A 23939-nucleotide genomic window follows, 5' to 3' on the forward strand; every position below is an offset into this window, starting at 1 on the left:
TCTACTGCCTACGGTGAAAATCATAACATAATGTAGGCCATATGAAAACGCAGAGAAAGATTTATTATTGGGAAAGAGCCTCCACGGCACCTCGGGATTGACGGAAATGATGACTCAGCAAGCACAGTCCTGTCTTCATTCCCGACCAGTTCCGAGAGATAAACGCGCTTGTTAATGCGAGATTTGACTGGGGTATCGGTATGCGCTCAAGTATCTCATGTGCATCATGCCGGTGAGATCCAATTTACCGCCCACTTAGTTCCAGAAGCTCATTAATATTAGGAGGTCGAAAGTGAAATGCGTCCACTCGGGGACAGCGCCATGCCAGAGGTGTCAGAACTCGGAAATTGATGGCTGTGTACTCAGCAGACCAGTAAACAAGGCACCTCAAAAGCCCAGGCGCAGGCCTCAATCTACCAATCATCCCTATGAACGACCAGTTCAGCAGGATGCACCCGAGCCGCGTCGGACAAGACCCCCAGAAGAAGTGGATACTACAATTCAACCTGATGCATCAAGCCCTGGTCAATGTATAGACAAGTCGACAGTCGACAGACATCTTACCAACCTTTCAGGGGATGTCATCTTGAAATCATTGAATGGATTTACTGGGAAACACCCAGAACTTGCAATCCTAAACCATGCAGCTTTTGTCAAAGAATACCAGTCGTCACCAATCCCACCCGAAAGCAAGATTGTACTTGCAGCTATATTGGCTTCATCCAGGTCCCAGTTTTCACTTCTCAATCTTCCATGGGTCGATTCGTTGCTACCCAGAGAGCATTATGCCTGTTATGCACATGAGATGCTGTCTGAATGGTCTTTCAAACCACCGAAACTCCAGGTTGCACAGGCTCTGTTAATCATGAGTCTTTACGAATGGGGATCTCGAGAATTTCATCGAGCGTGGATCTATTGCGGTACCGCTTATCTCACCCTGTCCAAACGAACAATGATCTAACACCGCGCAGGAATTGCAATCCGGATCATGCAAGCTCTGAATAGTCTCAGAGTCGCACCTTATCCCCTTGATCCAACACCCCCAAGTCAGCGGGATGCCATCTCAGTTGCGATTGAGAACAGGACATTCTGGGCTTGCTTCATCATAGACCGAATGGTTAGTTCCGGAACCTATAACCCACCTATGCTACCCATGTCGGAAATGGATAAGCTCAAAATAATTCGCCCATTGAGTGCTGTCGAGTTTGCATTTGGACCTTCCGACCTCTCCTCTCAACAAACAGGTCTTGACCCCAGTTTTGCGACTGCACGACACGGACAGACTGCACCTTTGGACATAACGCAATCGTTTGAGGTTCTCGTCGCTGGGTATGATATATGGGCTCACGTAATGACCTTTATTTTCAATGATGGGCGTCGCGCACCGGGCATGTGTGCACCGCAGAATTGCCCGTGGGCACTGGAATCACCATGGTCTAAAACGATGCGTCACCTCGAAGAGTGGAGGGCCAGTCAACATCACAGACTCCACTATCCGAACAACAGCGTTGTGGCTCATACCACTTTAGGATGGGGCGAATCTTTCACGTATATCAATTTGCTCTATTACACTTCGTACGAGCAGTGTCTTACCTAATGCCGGAGATAAATGCTAACGGTATTTGACAGTACCATCATGCTCCATCGCGAGTATTTTCCTTTCTTGCCTACTCCAGCATCTGTTCCTAGAGGCCCAGTCGATCAGCCGACCCTCGAGGCGGAAGCACCAGAAGGCTGGTGGGATGAAAGCGCCTCGGTGCTTTTTGGCGCAGCAGCACAAATCGCCAAACTATTGCACGATGCCTCCGACTGTGGATCAGAAATGCTTATCCCATTTGTTGGGTTCTGTGCTTTTTCTGCGGCATATATGAACCTTTATGCCTACCTATTTCCACAAATGAATCTTGGCCGCAGTCCAGATGCAGAAACTCATCTCAAGTACTGCCTTGCCTATCTTGAAAACTTCAGACATGTGTGGAAGCTTGGTGAAAGTTGGGTCAGTACCAAGTTGTCTCATCTCACCGTTCCAGACTAACGATTGCTACGCAAAGATCGCAACTATCAATCATGCAACCATTTTGTATCAACGGGCAGCATCCGACAAATCACGATACCAGGGAAAGACGCGGAAGGATTTCAACGTTTTGCACCAATCTTTACATGAATTCCGTGTGCCTGATAGGTCTGACCAGCATCTCCAGGAGATTGAGGGTGCGGAAGCACCTTCTGTCCCGTTGATTCCTGATCCCGTCCTGGAATCTAATATTGGATCTGATATGCTAGATCTGGACATGCCTCTCAACAATTTACTGAATGAAGTCAGTACGTATGCTCATGAGCAGGGCATGTGGTCACATTGGTGGCCTCCATTGGACGAGGTCAACCTGGCACCTCACGATATACAGCCATAAAGCGCCAGACCTTGTGGAACAGATATATCCCAATTTACGAGGTTGACGAAGCAATATATTGACAAAAGCTGAAAACCAGTCATCATTTTCAATCAAACTATATGACATTTCAAAAGATATCCCGACACCGCCACGCACCAAATGCATTTAATCGCAAAATCTCAAACAATTCATCAACCCCTACGCATCTACCAATCAATAGTCTTCGCTGCCTGCACAGCTGGCGCGCGGGAGAGGATATTCCCACTAGAAGCTTTCTTCCCTTTCATCCCCTTGAACTTCTTATCAACCTTATGGAACGGATTTTCGCTCTCATCCTTCCGAATCTTCCATTTCTCTGTTCCCAAAACCCCATCCAACTCCTCAATTGGCGGAAGCTTCATATAAACCCAGCCATCATCCCTCTCCTCAACAGGGAACGTAGCAATATTCATACTCTCATCATTAGAGCACCTGCCAGCCTGCTCGCCATTGAGGTCGAAGTTCCGTTTATGATACGGACACGAGACCCAGTACTTGCCCGCATCATCATCACCGACAAGACCATCGGAGAGAACAAATGCTCGCTTGTGAGGACACATCTGTTGAGTCGCATAGTACTTGCCCTTGATTTTGAAGACGGCAAGTTGTGTATCCCCGCGCTTGACATTAGCCGAAGAAACCTGCGGCGGCTCGTCGGAAAAGTGGTCTGCGCGAACAACTGGTTGCCAGGATACACTTGACCACTGGTGACCTTTGAAATCCTGTTGTTCTGTGGAGTCCTTGGGCCAGTATGTTGGGCGCTGCTGGGATCGTTCTTGGACTACCTCGACTGTCTCGACGGTGTCGTCTGTGTTTGCGAATTGCTGGAAGACTTTGCGACGTTTGGGGTCTTTGACTGTCTCGGTCCATTCGCAGAAGTAGCTATCGACCAGCTCATGCATTTGTCTTTCCATGTCGGCGCATATACCGAGTTTGTCCTCGACGATGACCTCTTTGAGGTAGTGAATGCCGCCGGGCAAGTTCTCGATCCATCGGGCTGTTCGTTGGAGTTTGTCGGCGGTGCGAATGTAGAAGATTAGGTAGCGGTCGATGATGGGCATTACCATTTCTGGTGGCACATCTGTCACGAGAAGCTCCGCGTGTCTGGGCTTTGCGCCTCCGTTGCCTCCGACAAAGATGTTAAAGCCTTTTTCGGTTGCGATGAGTCCGAAACTGATAACTGTTAGTACGAAGCAACCTCATCAACATCTAGGAAGTGCTCACTCTTTGTTTTGGGCCTCTGCGCACTCTCTCACGCAGCCAGACACGGCGCCTTTGAACTTGTGTGGTGCGCGAATACTTTTGTATCGCTCTTCCAGGCGGATCGCCATGCCGACACTGTCACCCACACCGAAGCGACACCATGTGGTTCCGACACAACTCTATTATTTCGAGGTCAGCCAAGTACCGTATGAACCGAAGCGCTTTTACGTACCTTGATTGCTCTCAGGGCCTTCGCATATGCATGTCCACTCTCCATTCCAGCATCCACAAGTTCCGTCCAGATATTGAGAAGATCCTGCTTCTTCGCTCCGAACATATCAATTCGTTGAGCTCCAGTGATCTTACAATAGAGACCATATTTCTTCGCCACAGATCCAATGGCAATGAGCTTATCAGCTGTGATTTCTCCACCAGGAACTCGGGGCACCACGGAAAATGTGCCGTTCCTCTGGATGTTGGCAAGAAATTTGTCGTTGGTGTCTTGTAAGTCGTTGTAGCCCTTGTCCATAACATGGGGGTTGAACAGACTAGACAGGATGGATCCGATTGCGGGCTTGCACAGTTCGCATCCAAGAGAATCTGGATTCTTTCCGACGGTTTTCATAACATCGACGAATGTCTTCAGTTGCTTGATTGCCACGATGTTGTATAGGTCGGCTCGTGAGTAGGGAATGTGTGAGCACACTGCGCCAGTTAGCTATGACTGGAGATCCTGTAGGTGTGATATAACTTACGGTTATTGGAGACCTCCTGTCCCATATCCAACATCGTCTTGTTGAAAATTGACTGTACCAGTGGCATACAACCGCCACATCCTGTGCCAGCCTTGGTACAAGACTTGACCTCCGCGATAGATGTGCAGGTGCCGTTCTTCACATTGTCGACTACGTCGCCTTTGGTCACATTGTGGCAGGAGCAGATCTGCGTGCTGTCGTCACTGTGGGTAAAAGTTAGTGCTGATCGTCTTATATCAGTACGAATACTAACAGGTCATCTGCATTTTCCTCCCCGCCGCTCTGAGCACCAAGGATGAACTGACTTGGTGGAACCTCGAGCTCTTTCTGCAGTTTCACCATCTGGTTCAACTTCAGATAGTCCTTGGTATCTCCGATCATCATGCCACCCAGTAAGAACTTGCCGTCCATGGTAAACAGATACTTCTTGTATACGCCAGCGAAAGGATCTTTGTATGTCAAAGCCTTGACGGGCTCATCGCGTAAAGGTTCTTCAAAGCCAGGAACAGCCGATGGCCGGCGACCAGGGAGGAATTTTGGTCCATCCCTGTCAGCGAAAAAATCACCGAAGCTCGCGACGTCGACTCCGAGCAATTTCAGCTTGGTGCTGAGATCCGGTCGTGTGAAGCTTTTCCGCGCCTTCCGAGGGTTCGTGAGGTTGAAGGCAAGCACATCTGCCATTTCAATTCCCGGCGCAATGATTCCGAATGTCTGGTTTTCCCAGCTTGCGCATTCACCGACGGCATAGATATCCGGAATGGAGGTTTGCAGATTCTCATCAATCACGAACCCTCCACGCTCGCCGCACTGGATGCCAATCCCACGACCCAGTTCATCTCGGGGCTGAACACCGATCTTAACATCAATTAGCACTTATTCCAAAATCCAGAGCAAGCGCATAGCATACCGCAAAGCAGATACAACAACAGTCAATCCTCTCCCCATCCTCAAAGGTGATCCCGACGACATTATTGCCCTCATCCGTATGGACAACCTTCACCCGCTTCTCGTGAAGAACATCAAGTCCCAACTCCCGAATCTTGCGTGTAACCAGCGACCCCGCATCGCCATCAAGCTGTCGCGCCAACACCCATCTATTCCGATCGATCAACTTGACATTCCCGAAGTCTTCAAGGTCAGTCATTGCCTTTGCGGCTTCAAGTCCGAGCAGACCGCCACCGACCGTAACGGCCGTTTTGCCCTTATGCTTGGAGGCGAAGTCAATCAGCCGTTCCAGATCTGAGATCGTGCGGTACACGAAGACACCATTGGCATCGTGGCCTGGTGTTCGTGTAGGAAGGGTTGCGTCGGATCCTGTGGCTAGGACAAGAATATCGTAGGCTAGTATGTCGCCTGTTGATGTCTGGACGGTTTTGTTTGTGGGGTTTATTTCAGTGACTCTTGTGTTTAGGTGGTGGTCGAAGGCTCGTTCTTTGAATGAGCCGTACTAGTTGATATAGTTCGCAGTTAGGGTGACTGCGTCTTGTTTCAGATTCGGAGAAGTTGATACTAACCCATTCCTTCGGATTCAGGTATAGATCTTCGATCTTGCGATGTTCGAAGAACGTCGAAAGCCCCACGCGGTTGTACGCTACGTGAGACTCTTCTCCGATAACGACGATATCGTATTTTCGATCTGTGTCTTGTTTGATAACTTTCTCACTATTGATCGTCGATTGTTAGACGCTGACGCGAACACGTCACGTGGCGACAATTCTTACATGAATGAGATGGCAACCATTCCCAGTCCAACAACAACAATCTTCTCTCTATGGACATTGTTTGCTGGACTAGGACTGCCATCAACCGGCTCGCCATGTCGTAGCCCGTCGAGTACAGGCATGATGTATAGTATGCAATGGGAGAGGAGAAACTTCGGAACAGGGCCATAATTCTGGTTTTAAGAAACTGTAATCGCTAAATTGTACAACTGTACTACTGTGATACTCACATTGTACAGACAGGTCGAGACTAATCAGGCAGTGCCGGGAGAAACAGGAACGTCGATCACAGATAACCGCAGTGGCGTTGGATCTCCGCGGAGGTTCATACTAATTAGGGCTACTGTGATTGGCTGCTGTTAGGGCTTGCTTATCTCGACAACACGAGATAACACTCACCACTTGACTATACAATGAGGTTATATTGGCGACTGTCCGCGGAGATGGACATGTGGCGACTGTGGGGGATTTTCTCTGCTTACTATGTACTGTGACCCTCCAATGGTTCAGTGGTCAATATATGGGTATTTGCGGGTTGTACGTCTGCAATCTGCGTTTTTGTTGCACTTATTCAATCATTTTTGTCAAGTGTCTTATTGTCAAATCTAAATACAAAGGCATCATTCTATATCGCGATACTATATCGACAGAAAACAAAGTAGTGCCAGAAGCCTCACAATAGCACCATGGCCACAATCACCACGCAGACAAAACCAGAGGACACAATCTCTTTCAAAAATGGACACATCACAGTGGAAGATATAATTCCAAGTCCAGCAGAGCCAGATATTCCTCTTCCACCACCATCAAAAAATCCTGTCGACATTCTAGATGCTGATAAAGGCACACCGGACAACCATGTACCTCGCGACCCACGATTGATTCGATTAACGGGTGTACATCCATTCAACGTCGAGCCGCCGTTGACCGATTTATACAAAGAAGGTATGGCAGCCTTGATGTCCCGAGAACCAGCTTAAAGGCTAAACCCACAAGGCTTTCTTACATCCCCGGAACTATTCTATGTGCGAAACCACGGGCCAGTACCCCAAGTCAACGATGTAGATATTCCAAACTGGGAGATCAGTATTGAAGGGTTAGCATAGCCACCTCCATATCGTGTCCCAGAGAGCTAACAACTAAACCAGGCTAGTGGAGAAACCCCTAGTCCTCAACTTCCGAGAAGTTCTCCAGAAGTACGACCAGATCACAGCACCAATCACACTCGTCTGTGCTGGAAACAGACGAAAAGAACAAAACACTGTCCGCAAGTCGAAAGGCTTCTCATGGGGTCCAGCGGGTCTGTCGACAGCCTTATTCACGGGTCCCATGATGGCAGATGTAATCCGCAGTGCGAAGCCACTCAGAAGTGCAAAGTATGTTTGTATGGAGGGTGCTGATAAACTGGTGAGACAACCCGTCCTATCACTGAGAGAAAGTGTGTCAGACATGGGCTAAGGCTAATATATCCCACAGCCTAATGGCTTTTATGGAACATCAGTCAAATTGAACTGGGCGATGGATCCGAATCGAGGAATCATGCTGGCCCACAAGATGAACGGCGAAGATCTTCGACCTGATCATGGTCGGCCTCTGCGGGCAGTTGTACCGGGTCAAATTGGCGGACGAAGTGTGAAGTGGTTGAAGAAGTTAATTTTGACGGACGCACCCAGCGATAACTGGTATCATATCAATGATAACCGAGTTCTGCCGTGAGTTTCTTGTTCTTTCGTCATCTACTGCAGTGGTTCGATGGCTGGGGATATTTGTACTGACAATGCCAGAACGATGGTGTCGCCAGAGATGTCTGCTCAGGACCACAAATGGTGGACTGATGACCGATATGCCATTTATGATCTCAATGTCAACTCTGTTGCTGCGTATCCTCAGCACGAAGAGGAACTTGATCTCGCAACAGCCGGGCCCACGTATACGGCCAAAGGATATGCGTATGCTGGTGGAGGGCGGAGAATAACGAGAGTTGAAATCTCTCTCGATAGGGGCAAATGTACGAACATCAGTTATGATGATAACACCCAAGGTGGACAAAGCTAATACTTGTCTTTTTCTTCCAGCCTGGCGTCTCTCTGAGATCGAATACGCAGAAGACAAATACCGAAATTTCGAGGGCAACCTATTCGGCGGCAAGGTAGACATGTGGTGGAGAGAATCAAGTTTCTGCTGGTCCTTCTGGTCTCTAGAGATCCCAGTCTCGGACCTGGAAGCCAGCGATGCTATTCTCGTCCGGGCAGTGGATGAAGCACTCGCTGCCCAGCCACGGGATATGTACTGGTCAGTCTTGGGCATGATGAACAATCCCTGGTTCCGAGTCTCGATCACAAAAGAAGGGAGCATTCTCAAATTCGAACATCCAACACACCCAGCTAAGGCCGGAGGGTGGATGGAGAAAGTCAAGAAATCTGGTGGCGATTTGCTCAATGGTAATTGGGGTGAGAGGGCTCAAGGCGAGGAACCCGTTGCGCCTGAGCCTGTGAAAGAGATCAATATGAAGAAGGACGGCGTGAGCAGGCAGATTGATTTGCAGGAGTTGAAGATGAACAGTACGAGTGAGAAGCCCTGGTTTGTTGTGAATGGGGAAGTATACGATGGCACCGGTTTCCTCGAAGGACATCCCGGAGGAGCTATCAGTATCACATCTTCCGCTGGTCTGGATGTATCGGAAGACTTCCTTGCAATCCGTAAGTTACACGACAAGCAGTCTCTATTCCTTTCATCGCTAACGACCTTCCAGACAGTGAAACCGCCAAGGCAATGATGCCTGACTATCATATTGGCACACTAGACAAAGCATCTCTTGAAGCACTCAAGAATAACTCAACATCAGATTCAAACGAGCCACGCCCAGTATTCCTCCAATCCAGAACATGGACCAAGGCCACACTCAGCGAGAAGAAGAATGTATCCTGGGACACGCGGGTCTTCACCTTCGACCTGGAACACGACAAACAAATCCTCGGTCTACCAATCGGTCAACATCTCATGATAAAGCTGCCAGATCCATCTACCAAGGAAGCAGTCATCAGATCCTACACGCCAATGTCAGACACGAACCTGATAGGAAAGATGGAGTTACTCGTGAAGATCTATTTCCCAACAGATACAATCCCAGGAGGGAAAATGTCCCTGGCCATTGATGCACTCCCCATCGGTTCTGAAATCGACTGCAAGGGCCCGACAGGTCGATTCGAGTACCTCGGCAACGGCCGGGTCGTTATCAGTGGGAAAGAGCGCCAGCTACGCTCTTTCAAAATGATCTGCGGTGGAACGGGTATCACGCCCGTCTTCCAAGTCCTGCGGGCTGTCATGCAGGATAAGGGAGATCCGACGACGTGTGTTGTTCTTGATGGGAATCGTTTGGAAGAGGATATCTTGTGTCGAGAGGATCTTGATGCTTATGCTGCGGCTGATAGTCGCAAGTGTACTGTCGTGCATACGCTGACCCAGGGCTCTGATGCCTGGACTGGGCGTCGGGGTCGGATATCTGAGGAATTGCTTTCGGAGTATGCTGCGCCTCAGGAGCAGAGTATGGTTTTGATCTGTGGTCCGGGACCTATGGAGAAATCTGCTCGTAAGATTCTTCTCGAAAAGGGCTGGGCGGAGTCGGATCTTCATTTCTTCTAGATTTGGACTATCAGCCGTCTTGTGAGGTATGCATTGGAGCAGGGGTCGTTTGTGTATATGATTGGCATGAAAGCCTTGGGTGGAGCATTGAATGGTACGGATATAGAGACATTGGGATTGAATTTGCATAAAGGATTGTATTTGATAGATATTTCGTGGATCATGAATCATAATGTTGCGTTTCTTTCATGGAGAGCTTGCGGTAACAAAATGATCAAGAACAGATCCATGCGATTTTGTCCATGTATCGCCTCTTCTCAGCCCATGGCGAATGATTCGGTCCGCTAGTAGTATTCCTTTAGGTCTAACCTCACACGGAGGTGCTCAAAGACACTGGTTGGCTCCGTGTGCGATGAAAAGAATGCTCCCGACTTAGCCATAGATTTCGAAGTGGCCTTGCCAGACTCCAAACTGCGCAGATAGCCAACAAAAGCAGATGTCTGTTTGCGGAATGTTTGGTACAAGTAGAGAGCAGTTCCTTCGGCCTCGTGACGCAGCCCGCTCCCATCTGCCTTTGATAGTGGACTGAAGGCGAGGATAGTGCCGAAAATCGATTCGAGTAATTTGGCCGCCTGCGCGTGTCGCTTGCTTAGGAAGAACGCGAATAACATCTGGTCAAGCATATCCTCATGGTAGCCGCGAAGCCTTGGTACAGAGTGAGCCGCTTCGATTGTGCCGTCGATATCACCACGGTCGAGACAGTACTCGATTTTGGCGAGTGTTTCTTGGAAGCGTTGCCAGATCGATCCAATGCCAATATGGAAGCAGTAGTCGCTAACTGCTAGAACAAAGTGCTGAGCCTCTACTCGGAACTTTTGAAACACGTTTCGTGTGTCTCCTGACAGAGATCCTCGCACAGTCGAGTCACGGACGAGTCCTTTGACAACGGAAACCATACGGAGCAGCCGAAGCAATTGTTTGAAGAGACGATCATACTTATCGAGAGACCGCACAGTAATGATGGTCTCGAGTGCTTCCGGCGGGGTGTATTGTAGACGAAGAAAGTCCAGAGCTTCGATTGAGCTTGGATCCTTGCATTTGTCTATTTCTTCGTCTGACAATTCTCGAATGCCGAAGCTAAGCCCACCCGGCATTTCATTATCTTTTCGATTCTGGCCCTTTTCGGAATCCTCTGCATCTGCGTTACCGAAGTAACAGTCTCCCAGAAGGCCGATCAAAACCAGGCGCAACTCTGAACTGGCTGGTGGCCAAGTGTCTCGACTCCCGAGTCGTAAGCCAGTGTCCACGCCGCTGCGTATAACACCAGCCTTCCTTTCTCCGCTTTCCATTTCTGAGTCAAAAAGGGAGTTGGACAGGCGCGACACGAAGGGGCCTTCTCCGAGTAGCTGGAATCGCCATTGTAGATTCAGATTATGTCTCAATTGATGTTCTTTGAAGAGATGGTGTAGGCATGAGTAGTCGATGAGAAGGGCTTGAGACGAGATGATCGGTGCCAGGGAGAGGTGAAGGCCAGATGTCAACTCTGGCCCAAAATGGCTTGTCTGCTCAATAGACTCGGGCTCGAACCTCCGGGCTTTGTCAAGAAGTTGATTGAAAATATCCCTCGAAAGAGCGTTTCGGTTTGTGACAGGCCCCGAGAGGTGTTTTTCATCATCTATGTCAAAAAGCTCAAAGGTTCCCTCGATAGCACTTGCGTCCGCCGATTGTTTGGCACACTGCGTGAGTGCTTCGGATGGAGTGGTTGAAAGTGCTGGCTCTCCTCGGTTATATCTCTTGATCTCAGCGCGAAGTTTCGATTCATACTCCTGGGCCTTCGTGTGAATGTGCTCGATGTCAGCCCAGGAAGTCGCACAATGCAGATGAAGATGACCAGCTCGGGAAAGAACATCATGCCGTCCGATAGGATGATTTGGATGTGATCGCTTTAACATTCGAAGGCTTCGACCACTTTCGAAAATGGATTGCGCTTGATCAGCTGGGACAAACGATGGCATATGGTCTGCTTGAAATTCGTGCTCGATTCGTGCCGGTCCGGTTTTGAACTTGCCAGGTTGATGGATCTCTCGTTCGACAAAGGTTTTACCACCAGCGATTGATTCTTCAAGCGCGGCATCGTCTGGTCGAAGCCCAATCCAACCATCGATGAATTTGAACCACGGCTCGGTCACTCGAATCACTATTTCATGCAACAGGTTCTCCATCCAGCCAAAACTCTGAGCAAAGGAGGCTGCACGTTGCGTGACAATTGATATGATTTGCGCGTCTGAGGAAGCCTTTTGAGCTGTGCCAACAATAGCTGCCAAGACACCCATCAGATCCCCGCAGCGGTCAAACAGGCCCCTAATTTGCAGCAGTGAGGCGAGTTGTTGTGAATGTCCAAAGATCTGTTGCTCGAGATTAAAGATGATGACAGCGATTGTGCGGCTCAAAGTGAATAGAGCCGACAGTTCTCTGCACTTGGCTGGAGGATCTTGCGCGAACAATCGCATCTGGTGCATATTGGTGCCACATTTTAGCACGTATCCAACGACATCATCCAATGCCATAGAGCTGACACCAGAGATCCGAATATCATTTATCTCTTTCTCGAATTGACTTGTGATTTCGTTGTATCGAAAGAAGGCTGACTTCCAACCTAAGCCCAGTCGAAGCAGAGATCGAATGTACACATCCGTTTGAACCAGTCGAGTCGGCGTCTGCCTTTTCATAAGTGTTTGCTTTGCTATAGCTGCATCAAATCCCCTCGCGCCCGATTCACTGAAGTAGGCAGACACCGGCTCTTGAAATGACCTCTCCGTATATCTCTCCCACGATTTCTGCGGGGTGACTTGAGCATCCTCTTCGCCTAAGAAGTCCAAGGTCCATATGTTGTTGAATTCTCCGGCTGCAGCTGCTGCAGGGTCAGATGGAGCATCAGACAGGCCGTCTATGGAAGAATTGATGATTGAGTCGGTTGCCGATTCGGGCGGTTCCAAATCACTTGGAAAGAAGTCGAGCTTCCATAGTGAGGTATCAATCTTCTCTTTTGGTTCGGTAGGTGCCTCAAAGCAAGATCTCGGAATTTCTAAGCAAAAAGCCAATGTTATTGACAGTTCTTGGAGGTTTCTGGTTGGGTCTTACCAGGTAGAGTAGCGTTCCACGGTAGAGACTCCAGCGGCTGTAGAGCTTCTATGCTGAACTTGGAGAGCCTCCAGAGACTCTCACTGGAGAACGGATCCAGCTGATCACATTGGTCCATAGCGAGACCATACTCAGTGCATGTGAGGTGAACGCGCGAGTCCCGCGACGGAGATGGCTATCGCAGTGCACGGACCCTTGATAACAGAAAGTGCGTCGCCTGCCTCGAAGCTCAGCCATTACCTCCGCCCTCCCCTCCAATTCAGCCCAACAGACCTCTTTTGGTTCCTGATTCCAATATCCAAGTCGCAATGCCTCCAAGAAAGAAGACAAAGCGTGCGCACTCGCCCACACCACAAGATGATACGACGGCGCTCTCAAGCGCAGACACACCCGGATCAAGCGACAGCGTCGACAAACCAGACACAGAGTACGACCTCATCTCAGACCCCTGGACAGACGAGCAAGAAACAGCCCTGCTGAAAGCGATCATAAAATGGAAGCCAGTCGGTGAGTGCTATTGGCGCATCCATCTACTGTGTTGACAGCGCAGCTAACCGTTTCGGTCCCAGGCCTACACAAACACTTTCGGATGCTGGCAATCTCCGATTACCTAAAGAGCCAGGGGTATGCGCCCTCTACAGCGGAACATATGCGGATTCCCGGGATCTGGAAGAAACTTGGTACATTGTACAATCTGGAAGCGCTTGATGAGCGTGTAAGTGAAGCTAAATGACTTGTTCGCGCTCTTCTTCATTTGCTGATGTGTAATGCGCTTTTAGGAAGATTCGGTAATCACCGATGCCAACGAGGACGATGAGGGGTCGAGCGAGATGTACTGTGCGTTCGAGCTACCGTACGATGAATATGGCGATATGATGTTTGAGAGACGGTTAGCCATGGAAGGCTCTTCTTCGCCGGTCACCAGTCGTGCGAGCCGAGCAGGTGAGTCGCGGCGAGGTAGTACAGTCGCCGATACAGATGGTAAGTTTGGGTATCACATGCGTCCGTTGTCTTCAGACCGGGACTGACTCCTGTCTCCTACAGAACCACGGTCTTCCCCGGCCCCATCTCGAGGTCGCAACGCCAACCGGAGCGCGCGTACCTCGACAAGGGGAACACGCTCCACTAGACTGCAGGTTGAGATTGGCACAGGGAGCCAAGGCAAGGTGTCAGATGAGGGTGGTGACGGCGATTCAGAAGAAGAAGATACCGGTGCAAATGATGAAGATGATGAAGAAGGAGACGAGGTCTCGGATGCCCCCAGTGACGAGGAAGAAGGTGATGGCGAGAAGGGGGGTTCTCGCAGCACTCGAGCACAAACCTCTCGATCCAAAGCTAAGGACAAGAAGCCTTCGGGTGGTACTGCGACGCGCAGGACAGGCCGACGGCGTTAATATGAGTGGATTTTTACTTCACTTTTAAGCTTTGATACCTATGGAGTTCGAGGGACGTTTATATAATTTTCATCGATGTGTACGATTATGCAGGCATCTTGTACTTTATGGCCTCTGTGGCATGAGTAACCAATATGAATACTCAATCAGCATGCCACTACAGCGGATATATAATCAAGAAGAAAACTTCCGAATTCGCGCAAGAATTAAGCACATCAGAGTAACTACAAACGTAGGTATATTTCGATCGCTATAGGTCTAATGTCGTTCGAAGGTACAAAGGGAATAGATCAAAGGGTCATAGTACAGGAGATCGGAGCAGCGACTCGATTACAGGCGCGAAATGATAGCCTGAGCGTACTCGTGGGTCTTGGCCTTACCGCCAAGGTCACCAGTCAGGGCCTTGCCCTCGGCGAGGGTGTCGAAGGTGGCCTTCTGGATGCGGGCAGCGTGGTCGTGGAGACCCATGTGCTGCAGCATCATGATGGAGGACAGGAGCAGAGCAGTAGGGTTAGCGAGTCCCTGGCCAGCAATGTCGGGAGCGGAACCGTGGACGGCCTCGAAGATGGAGCACTCGTCACCAATGTTACCGGAGGGGTGAGACCGAGGCCACCGATGAGGCCGGCACACATGTCAGACAGAATGTCACCGTACAGGTTGGGCATGACAAGGACCTTGTCGTTGTAGGGGGTAGGGTCGGTGACGATTTTCAGGCATGAGTTGTCCAGCAGCTCAGCGTCGAACTCGACGTCGGGGAAGTCCTTGGCGATCTCGCGAGCGGTGTTGAGGAACAGACCGTCGGACATCTTCATGATAGTGGCCTTGTGGACGACGCGGACCTTCTTCTTGTTGATGGACTGCGCGTACTGGAAGGCGAAACGGAGGACACGCTCAGAAGCCTCCTTGGTGATAAGCTTGATGCTCTGGACGACACCGTCGACGACGACGTGCTCAATGCCGGAGTATTCACCCTCGGTGTTCTCACGGATGAGAACGGTGTCGACGTTGTCGTAGGGGGTCTTGTAGCCAGCAATGGACTTGCAAGGACGCAAGTTGGCGAACAGGTTGAAAGTACGACGAAGAGTCAGGTTCAGGGAGACGTGACCCTTGCCAACAGGGGTCTAGAAACATTGTTTAGTGTTGCAATTCAACTGCAACGTAGGTGATGTTGACATACAGCGAGGGGACCCTTCAGGGCGACGAAGTTGCGGCGGACGGAGGCAATAGCATCGTCGGGGATGGCGGTCTTGCCGTCCTTCAGGATGGGGGTAACATCAACGGATTCCCACTTGACGGGGGCCTATAATTGATTTAGTGTCTGTTGCAGGGTCGATATGCTGAAGGATCGCTACCTTGGCGGCCGCGAAAATGTCCTTCACGGACTGAGCGATCTCAGGGCCAATACCATCACCCTCAATCAGAGTAACAGTGTACTTGCCCTATTGCAAAGGAAGGATTGACGTTAGTATTGTGTGCTTTTACGCGCGATCATGGTCATTGGCATCGAATTGTGTTCGGTGTACGCAACGCGGCTGGCGCCGGCATGCATTAAAAAAAACGGGGTCGGCGGAACAAAAAAACGTACATCAGAGCCCTTCTGGCCCTTGAACTTGGCGACGGCCTCCTGGGCAGGGCTGGCGTAGAATCGCACCTAATCAAAACAAGAAAGGTCAACCAATTGAAGATTTGCGACTGAAGGCGTAGAGGGGGTTGGTACCTGCGAGATGGGAGCAACAAAGCTGGGAGCCACGCGGGGGAACCGCAGGGTCTGACGAGCAGCAGAGAAATTCCGAGCAGCAAGCATCTTGAACGTCGGGGATGAGGTAAAGATAGAGGTGGTGGGGAGGAGGGAAGAAGGAGAAGGGGAGAAAGAATCAAATCTCTCGGCGCCGCCCCGATCCGACCGGGACTCTGACCGCATTGGTGGTTTGATGTCCCCCCGGGCCGAGTCCACTCTCTATCCGCTGCTCCAGGGTCTTGACAGCTATATCTAATACACTGTACATGTATCTGGAAGCTTGGAGATCTTGATTGCATTGCGCTCTTGTTTCTTGCTTGTCCCACGCCTGGCAACATGGCCGACCTCGACATCGCGAGCCACTACAACCTCCCTTCAGAGTTCCCCGAAGAATGGCCGGCAGCTCTGGACGAAGCCGATCAGCTTGACGAAGAGCCCCTCCAGAGAGCAGACTCTCGTCCGCGTAAATCGCGCTACTTCGCCCTTGAACGCAGTCCCAGTGATTGGAGAAACAACTTTGGTTCACGACGAGGGAAGGAAGGCAGAGACAATGCGCAGAGCGACGAACCCGACCCATTGGGGACAGGCGAAAGCGTCCTTCGCATCCTCAAGCAGCGCGGAGTACCCCTAGAGGAGGAAGGTGGCCAGCGATCCCGATTCCTGCTATCGTCGACGTCGTTCTCCCCCGCACTCTTCCTGTCGCAAGTGCATTCCCAGGCATCCATCGAATCGCTCATGGGTGGCTTGGACAACCTCTCGCAATCAATCGATCAAAAGTCCGCGTCGCTGAAAGTATTGGTAGAGGCCAACTTCGAACGTTTCGTCCGCGCCAAGGCAACCATCGATGCCGTCTACACTGAGATGAGGAACCAGGGCGTGGAGAAGGAACCAACCCTAGCTCCCCGCAGGTCAGGACACTTCCGGAGCTATTCTGGTCAAAATCACAGTCCATCACCAGCTCCAGTGGTGACTCCCAAGAAAACGGCGCTCACGAAAGAGAGCGAGTACGGCATGAAGGGTATCCGAGGTCCTTTGGTGGAAGCTTCTGTCAAGGCTGAGGAGGTATGGGGGCCAGCTCTTGGAGGTCGAGAACGAGAACAGGTACTGAAGTCGGTGGTTGAGACGATGGAGAAACACCGCGAAGCCTATGAGATTGGAAGTCTTCTGTCCAAGTCCATCCAACAACGAGATTACGATTCTGTTTTCGAGCGATACACCAGAGCCAGGACGCTCGCCAATGGAGCTAAGAATATCGCAGACCAAGCTTCCAGCGCCCGTCGGCAACTGAACGACTCTGAAACGCACACTATCTTGACCATGGGCCGCATGTGGATGGATGTCGACCAACAAATCCAGGATTTCAAACGCGATCTCTGGAGGCGTCTTAGTGATGCACCCACTACATCGACCACGAGCACTGCCTCTGGGCCTGTGGAAGAGCATATGGAACTGATCGGGGCTTTGCTGGAACTGGGCGTCGAGGACAACCCTATTTGGACGTGGCTTCAAAGTCGCTATGAATTCCTGAAAACTAAGATCACATTATTCTGTGACCGATGCAAGGTCGAAATTGAAATATTAAGAAGACGACTCGCTGCTGGAGAGAGGCCAAGTCCACAGGCTACAGCATCCTACCTTCGCCTGGCACCTCGTGATGGCTCAGCAGATTCGCCGGAGAGACTGGACACTGATCAAGTCATCGAGCTCTGGGAATGTGTACAAGCATTTTTAACCAGACTCCTTTCGTCGCAGAGCGGTTTACTGGGAGAGGTGTTAGATTTCTGGGAAGTAGCCCAGTCTTTCATCGATGGCAATCGACAACGGCTTCTACCTGTCGGTTTTGAGGGCGAGAGCCGCAAACACCACCGACTCTCAAGCAGCAGCGTCAAGGAGCTGGAGACAGGCGTGGTGGAATTGGTCAGCCTTATTCGACAGAACGTCCTGGCCCTCTTCACAGAGCTTCCAACTGAAGATGTCTCCTTGCTCTTTACCCCGGTTCCGGCAAGCCCATCAAGCCCTGAGACAAGAGGCATTACGCCAACAGAATCTCGCTTCAAGCTGGATCCGAAGAATCTACCAATGCCTGCCCCGAAACTGGGAGAGCCCTGGGAGGAGTTTGCCTTCTGGCCGCCGTTCTCCAATTCACTGAGTGGAGTGCATTACTTGAGCAAATTCCTCATCATCTTGGGGACCGCTGCCAGTGAAATGGCGGCCCTACGGCCGGTTGCTAGTGCTGGGAAATCGCATGATCTGCTCAAGTCTCTTGTGAGTGTGTCTAGGGAGCGATGTGCCCGTGTGGCATGCGCTGCTTGGAGCAAAGATGCAGAGATTTGCAAGATGCTAGAAGATTGGACCCGCGATTTGGATAATCGAGATCTAACCAAGATGCCCGGGTTCTTTGTGGCTTTCGAGGGCGCTATCCTTGCAGGCATGCAGAAGATCCTCTACATTTCAGAGGCAATGGCAAAGCCAGGCTCTGTGGATGTTATCACTCAGCCGCCTGCGAAGTTGCTTCAAACGGTGCGCTCTCAATTTGTATCAAGTGTCTACAAAGCACTGAGCGGGCTGGTCGAAAACGCTGAGCGTCCGACAAGTGTTGAGGAAGAGAATGAATGGGTCATTGCTCGCCCAGCAATCACGAGTCAAGCCACCGATGCTGCCTTGTCTGTTCTGTCGGCGGATTCTGTAGATTCATGCAACAGGGTAAGTATTGGCGCCATTTTTATTGCGTCCAGATCACTAACCACAAAGCAGAACGTCCGAATCCTCCTCACCCTTTCAAATCTCAAGGCCCTGCAGGCTGAATATGTTCCACAACTAATCTCCAACTTTGAGACTGCTTTCTCTGTCAAACTAACTGAAGAGGCCAAGACTGTCCGGGACGTACTTAGCCAAATCGAAGACCGACTGTTCCAGTCATATGTCAACCCAACCACCACCATATTAAATGATACCATCACCGCCGGCATTGGATCCCCTGACTGGGTGCCTTCGACCGATCGACCGGAGCAAGTTCGACCCTATGTCTACAACACTATGCTGACCATGGTGCTCGTCCACACCGAGATCTCCACGACTATCCCGTCAACCGTATCGCCGACCACCAACTTGCATGTCTCCAAGGCATCTTCTAAACTCTTGGCCACCGTATTGACACACCTCGTGACACAAATTTGTTCATCCCTGCTGGCGGCCTTCCGTGCTCGTTCCTCCTTCTCGCTAGCCGCTTTGATGCAAGCAACCCTGGACACGGAGTTCATCGCACAGTCACTATCACAATACGCAACCGAAGAAGCATCAGGCATGCAAAGCCAGATCTACGTCGAGCTAGATGCCCGCACAACAAATGAAGCACGGGTGAACCTCCAATCTGAACTAGGAGAAATGAGAGGCATCCTGAAAAGACTCAGGGACAGGACGAAGGGCGAGTTTGCCTGTTTCAGGAAACGCAGCTCCAATAGTTCTAAGTCCTCCAACACTCTACAGACATAGCGAGACAACAGCTTAACTTAAGACAATATATTGAATTCTCCATAAACTTTTTCACTTCCAAACGGGTATCACGAAAACATAGTCCACGCCACATACACATGTAGCTCTCCCTTCCCATCTAATTCTGACCAACCATCCGCTGCACCCGACTCAACAGTGCATTACTCTCCCTCCCCAACCGTCTCTTCCCAAACTGATCCGGCCGCTTCGCGCGAAGCATAGCCTCACGCTCCTTCTGCTTCGCCTCGCGATCCTTCCTCCGAGCCTCAGCAGCCCTCCTCCGCTCCTCAGCAATTTCCATCTCCTTCGAAAAAGCTGATGGCTTAGGTCGACGCTCCCTGGGCCGACCCTCTCCCCGCGGACGCCGTTCTGGTCTAGGCGCGCGCGCAGGCGCTGGTTGGGGCTCGGGCTCGTTCAACATGGCGATGCGATCTGGATGAAGTTCCAAAGTGGTAGCATCTTCGGTGGGCGTTTCATCCTTCTTTTTGGCTTCGGCGTCTTCGTCTACGTAGGTGTCGTAGACGGACTTTTGTGGTGCGTTGGCTTCTTCTTGGGCTTTGATCTTTGCGTAGGCTTTCTTTACTTTGGCTTTTTGGATCAGGTCGTTCTTGATCTTTTGAGCTGTTGGTAAAGACATGTTAATCTTGGATATGCCTGGCGAGGGACGCTGGTCTGCTTACTCTTTCGTCGATATGTGCCATCTGGGAGATTCGCCGGTCCGACGCTGAAGCCCTTGCGCTTCTTGACTGCGGGGGCTTTGGTTGCTGGTGCAGGATCGCCATCGTGTGTGCGTTTCGGTGCCATTTTGGAGGGGTTTGACAGTCAACAGCTGCTGGAGTTGGGGTTGTGTTGTGTTGGACTTCGACGGAGAAGGGGAAAAAAAAAGTGGCGATCTCCGCATGGAACTCCGGCCTAATCAGACATGTTGAACAACATAAAAGACATAGAGAGGTGTACTATTGTTATGCTACTCTTTATCTTATGTTGATGAGAACCAGAAACATTACAGAATCTACATATTTTTCGTTTTTTGTTTATTCTTTTTTCCTTTCCTTTTTTTTTTTTTTTTTTTTTTTGTTGTTTACAAACAACTCTGATCTGCCCAGGTTATAGTTGCTCCTCACACCTTTCGTCGCTTTCCCTTTCCTCCAACTCACCAACCGCTTCGAAATGCTTCACTAAGCCAGTCTGCGGGTATCCTTGCTGCCCGATTCCTATGCTCTCCCAAAAACAGTCGCAGTTGCATCTCAACGTCACTACGTCACATGACGTCTGAGTCAGGATCTCCATGATCGACACTCAACGCTCAAAGGCTTTTCTTTTTTCTTTCTCTTAACTTAAAGATTTCGCAGACTGGGCAGCAATTCAGGCAGTACAGGCTGTACAGGCAGTACCATTGCATGCGACGGAAGTTCATCCCATGACGTGATCTATATAACTGCTGTGTCTTCCTCGCCAATCACTTCAACGTACCCGAATCATCCTGCCACACCGCATCCAACTTCCCCGATCGGCTCTCGTTTCAGATGGTGCTCGCCACGTCTCCTGAGATGTCACACTTATCGTTCCAGGCCTCTTAGTCTGCCCTTATCACGCCATGCCCCTATTCCGAGATCCGGATCGGCGGCGCCATTATCTATGGTCACCGGACCATAGTGGACGGGAACAGCCAACTACAGGGTCCTCTCAGTCCCTCAATGATCTTCGCCACCAAGATTGCACAGAACCTGTCCCTAACTATACAGAGCCTTCGTTGCAGTCAACGGAATCGGACATGTCAGGACCGTGGGCCAATGATCGGGAGGAGCTCATACATCGCATCAAGGAATCTTCGCCTTGGAGACTTCAACCCTCGGTATGTGGGGCCTTTGCCAGACCTCTCTTGGGATCTACTTCTTGTGTTTCGGGTTTTTGTTGTTGTGTCCCTCTGTCTTCTCCTTCACTCAGGTCGTGAACTAACATTTATCATTAGTCCACGGACAGGGAAGATGGTGACGTCTTCATGCCCCGCAGGTCACAGGAACAGCATCAAACTGTATTCGGGCAACATCAAGAGCCTTCCATCGGAAATCAACATCGCACAGATGAGACGGAGGAACTGGGATCGCCGGCCGATATCCAGAGACCTCGGTCAGCGTTACACTCGGGCGACTTCAGGGAAGGTGCCACAGATCACCATGATCCACCAACGTCCCGACCTCTATTTAAGGAGCGAGACACAGCTTCTCCTTTTGCTCACTTGAGTTCTTCTCCTACAACTCCTTGGTTTGAAACTCCGGCATTTTCGTCCTTGCGAACCCCAAACACATCAAATCTGCAATCCAATCCGTTCGCCGGGAACACCCGTGCTCGGGCACCTTCGCTGGGTTCGTTCTCGTCAAGTTATGTCCTCAAGGCTCCAACAAGTCCGCTGGTATATCAAGCAAATAACACGGACCTGGACTTTTCGCCTCGCATCGAGCCCGTGGATGTTTCGGAGCCTTCAGAGAAAGCGAACCGTCGCCGGACTTTACCGCCAGAGACTTTCGGAAATCTTCAACTTTCCCTGCCAAGCCAACATGCCATGAACATTGGCAGTCCATGCCCGCCCGGGAGGCAGAGGGATTTGTTCGCCAATCAAAACTCTCATCCTCGCCGTTCATTGACTTCAGCCTATAGTCTTCAGCTTGCACCGTCACCTGCGGGTCAAGTCCTGCCATCTCATTTTAGAAGGCCATCTCTAAGCGGCGACAACTCGTCTAAACCGCATGCTCCCATGGTAGGGTCTTACGAGGAGTCGATCTTGCGGGGACGGATGTCCATGAATCCTTCCAAGCCGCTGGATTTCACGGCTCAGATCGGTGTACTGGGGAAAGGCAAATGCAAAGGTCACCTCAAGTGCCCGCCACACGTTACGGTGCCTTTCCCAGTTGTCTTTTACAGCTACCCGACTTCAGGCAGCGGACGGTCTATCTCAGATGACAACCCAAGTCCATATGTGGGACAAATTGACCTTGAGAACTCACTTCCTAAAGAGAATGAAGCTCCAACTAGACGTCGCAGGCGGCACACAAGTCCAGCAGGGCACCGGGAAGGCACGCCTGCCGCAGATGGAGCAAACACTGCCCGAATATCCGAAGCAGACAGCCGTCGCCGCAGAGAAAAGAAGAGTCGCAGGTCCGAATCACCTAAATGCCCTCCGGGAGGGTCCTATCGAATACCGCAGCAAGGCCAGCTACAGATTATAATCAAAAACCCTCACAAAACAGCGGTTAAGCTGTTCTTAGTTCCATATGACCTCAGTGATATGGAGCCTGGTACAAAGACCTTCATTCGGCAACGCAGTTATTCGGCTGGTCCGATCATCGACATGCCGCTCAGTGCACGAAAGAACTTTGGGACCGACCGTCCGGAAGCTTCTTTGAATGCCACGGAAGATCCCCAAGATAAACCGACTTTGCGATACTTGATTCATCTAAATATTTGCTGCCCCGCACGTGGGCGCTTTTATCTGCATTCGAGCATCCGGGTGGTATTTGCCAATCGTGTCCCTGATGGCAAAGAGAGGCTGAGGAATGAAATTCAAAATCCTGAGCCTCGCTATAGCCCATACAAACCCTCTCGAGATTCTTCGCTAGCGACGAGCACAAATGCTCGAGGGGCGATTGAGAAAGCATATCGCAGGCGGAGTGTCGGCCAGGGAACAATCCATTCCCTTCGTCCTCATTTGTCGTCACCAGGTGGCCTTCCCTCGCAGCTGGAGGCTCCAACACCTACGGACCTTGACGGTTCCTCCCACCTTAGCCCGCGCTCGCAAACTACTTCTCTGTATCACAAGCTCACCAAAGATGATGTGGGATATGGGGGCCACCCTTTCATCCCAAGTCAGACTGGCCCGGAAGCTGGTGAGAGCTTGCTTGCCAAAAGACTCCGAGGCCTCGACGTCCATCGAACCGAATCATCCCCAGTAGATGAGCGCCATCCGCGCACACTGGACTTCCTCAATCGATTCCACCCCTCTCATAACCATCATCATTGAACGAGAGCCTAGCGCCTTGCTCTCCTCCTCCTTCTCCTTCTTCTCCTCGCCTTGTACGGATCTCGTTCGGCCACCTCATCGGTATAATAACCATCTCCCACTTACTTGTATCGTGACTTTGACTTGACATGTAACTCAAACATGCAATCTACTGCAAGTTTAGAACAGGGCAGCAAAACCAAAAACATCAAAAGAGAAGAAAATCAACAATTTGACACACCAAAGGCGCACCGGTCTGCAGCCGATCGCTGTTTATATTAATCCACATTATAGCATCGACAACTCTTCACATCCACGCACAAGCGATGAGTGTTTTTTATGTCTCCTTTTATCATTTGGACATTTGTTTCTGTTCGCAATGCTCATGCTCTTTTGGTATATATGGGTTACTCAGGCGCTTGGACTGTTGACTATACCCCTTCTTTTTCTTGGTCTTTAACCATGTTGGAGGGGTTTTTTTCGG

At 50.6% G+C, this 23939-nt stretch overlaps 9 protein-coding genes across 9 annotated transcripts; 5 read left to right on the forward strand and 4 right to left on the reverse strand.

Moving 5' to 3' along the window:
• Positions 1 to 366: 366 nt before the first annotated feature.
• On the forward strand, positions 367 to 2411 carry N7446_012887 (fungal specific transcription factor domain-containing protein; the record flags this gene model as incomplete). The annotated part of the gene is made up of 4 exons (XM_058521629.1): positions 367 to 920; positions 972 to 1575; positions 1630 to 1996; positions 2052 to 2411. The coding sequence occupies exons 1-4, from the start codon at positions 806 to 808 to the stop codon at positions 2409 to 2411; spliced, it is 1446 nt and encodes a 481-aa protein (XP_058365106.1). The 5' UTR covers positions 367 to 805.
• A 54-nt stretch (positions 2412 to 2465) lies between these two features.
• Positions 2466 to 6360, reverse strand: niiA (nitrite reductase niiA). Its single transcript, XM_058521630.1, has 8 exons — positions 6112 to 6360; positions 5905 to 6052; positions 5298 to 5837; positions 4644 to 5245; positions 4391 to 4593; positions 3868 to 4340; positions 3657 to 3814; positions 2466 to 3605 (listed from the first exon to the last, which is right to left on the reverse strand). The coding sequence occupies exons 1-8, from the start codon at positions 6231 to 6233 to the stop codon at positions 2600 to 2602; spliced, it is 3252 nt and encodes a 1083-aa protein (XP_058365107.1). The 5' UTR covers positions 6234 to 6360; the 3' UTR covers positions 2466 to 2599.
• Positions 6361 to 6797: 437 nt separating this feature from the next.
• On the forward strand, positions 6798 to 9753 carry niaD (nitrate reductase NiaD; the record flags this gene model as incomplete). The annotated part of the gene is made up of 7 exons (XM_058521631.1): positions 6798 to 7056; positions 7108 to 7207; positions 7260 to 7518; positions 7588 to 7823; positions 7896 to 8119; positions 8187 to 8810; positions 8864 to 9753. The coding sequence occupies 7 exons, from the start codon at positions 6798 to 6800 to the stop codon at positions 9751 to 9753; spliced, it is 2592 nt and encodes an 863-aa protein (XP_058365108.1).
• Positions 9754 to 10037: 284 nt separating this feature from the next.
• On the reverse strand, positions 10038 to 12952 carry N7446_012890 (tubulin gamma complex associated family protein; the record flags this gene model as incomplete). The annotated part of the gene is made up of 2 exons (XM_058521632.1): positions 10038 to 12778; positions 12835 to 12952. 2 exons carry the CDS (start codon positions 12950 to 12952, stop codon positions 10038 to 10040), a joined length of 2859 nt encoding a protein of 952 aa, XP_058365109.1.
• Positions 12953 to 13142: 190 nt separating this feature from the next.
• N7446_012891 (EAF7 family protein) lies at positions 13143 to 14228 on the forward strand (the record flags this gene model as incomplete). Its single annotated transcript, XM_058521633.1, has 4 exons — positions 13143 to 13341; positions 13404 to 13549; positions 13614 to 13815; positions 13879 to 14228. The coding sequence occupies 4 exons, from the start codon at positions 13143 to 13145 to the stop codon at positions 14226 to 14228; spliced, it is 897 nt and encodes a 298-aa protein (XP_058365110.1).
• Positions 14229 to 14558: 330 nt separating this feature from the next.
• N7446_012892 (isocitrate dehydrogenase (NAD(+)) IDH2) lies at positions 14559 to 16149 on the reverse strand (the record flags this gene model as incomplete). The annotated part of the gene is given in 6 exon segments (XM_058521634.1): positions 14559 to 14801; positions 14819 to 15349; positions 15406 to 15528; positions 15581 to 15667; positions 15814 to 15879; positions 15946 to 16149. The coding sequence occupies 6 exon segments, from the start codon at positions 16147 to 16149 to the stop codon at positions 14559 to 14561; spliced, it is 1254 nt and encodes a 417-aa protein (XP_058365111.1).
• A 46-nt stretch (positions 16150 to 16195) lies between these two features.
• Positions 16196 to 19480, forward strand: N7446_012893 (exocyst subunit SEC5). Its single transcript, XM_058521635.1, has 2 exons — positions 16196 to 18669; positions 18721 to 19480. Exons 1-2 carry the CDS (start codon positions 16303 to 16305, stop codon positions 19456 to 19458), a joined length of 3105 nt encoding a protein of 1034 aa, XP_058365112.1. The 5' UTR covers positions 16196 to 16302; the 3' UTR covers positions 19459 to 19480.
• A 96-nt stretch (positions 19481 to 19576) lies between these two features.
• Positions 19577 to 20262, reverse strand: N7446_012894 (uncharacterized protein; the record flags this gene model as incomplete). The annotated part of the gene is made up of 2 exons (XM_058521636.1): positions 19577 to 20079; positions 20139 to 20262. 2 exons carry the CDS (start codon positions 20260 to 20262, stop codon positions 19577 to 19579), a joined length of 627 nt encoding a protein of 208 aa, XP_058365113.1.
• Positions 20263 to 20551: 289 nt separating this feature from the next.
• N7446_012895 (uncharacterized protein) lies at positions 20552 to 23926 on the forward strand. Its single transcript, XM_058521637.1, has 2 exons — positions 20552 to 21313; positions 21431 to 23926. The coding sequence occupies exons 1-2, from the start codon at positions 21056 to 21058 to the stop codon at positions 23474 to 23476; spliced, it is 2304 nt and encodes a 767-aa protein (XP_058365114.1). The 5' UTR covers positions 20552 to 21055; the 3' UTR covers positions 23477 to 23926.
• The last annotated feature ends 13 nt before the right edge of the window (positions 23927 to 23939 follow it).

Source organism: Penicillium canescens (assembly GCF_028828765.1).
Source record: "Penicillium canescens strain IBT 15451 chromosome Unknown utg000011l_segment0_segment0, whole genome shotgun sequence".
Classification (NCBI taxonomy): domain Eukaryota; kingdom Fungi; phylum Ascomycota; class Eurotiomycetes; order Eurotiales; family Aspergillaceae; genus Penicillium; species Penicillium canescens.

Excerpts from the sequence above, each read along its gene's own strand:
- niiA (XM_058521630.1), bottom strand. The coding sequence starts at position 6,233 with ATGCCTGTACTCGACGGGCTACGACATGGCGAGCCGGTTGATGGCAGT. Across the intron at positions 4,594-4,643 it reads GAGGAAAATGCAGATGACCT|TGACGACAGCACGCAGATCT; the intron begins GTTAGTATTCGT and ends TTTTACCCACAG. Across the intron at positions 4,341-4,390 it reads ACAGGAGGTCTCCAATAACC|TGTGCTCACACATTCCCTAC; the intron begins GTAAGTTATATC and ends TAACTGGCGCAG.
- N7446_012893 (XM_058521635.1), top strand. The coding sequence starts at position 16,303 with ATGGCCGACCTCGACATCGCGAGCCACTACAACCTCCCTTCAGAGTTC. Across the intron at positions 18,670-18,720 it reads CTGTAGATTCATGCAACAGG|AACGTCCGAATCCTCCTCAC; the intron begins GTAAGTATTGGC and ends ACCACAAAGCAG.
- N7446_012895 (XM_058521637.1), top strand. The coding sequence starts at position 21,056 with ATGCCCCTATTCCGAGATCCGGATCGGCGGCGCCATTATCTATGGTCA. Across the intron at positions 21,314-21,430 it reads CTTGGAGACTTCAACCCTCG|TCCACGGACAGGGAAGATGG; the intron begins GTATGTGGGGCC and ends ATTTATCATTAG.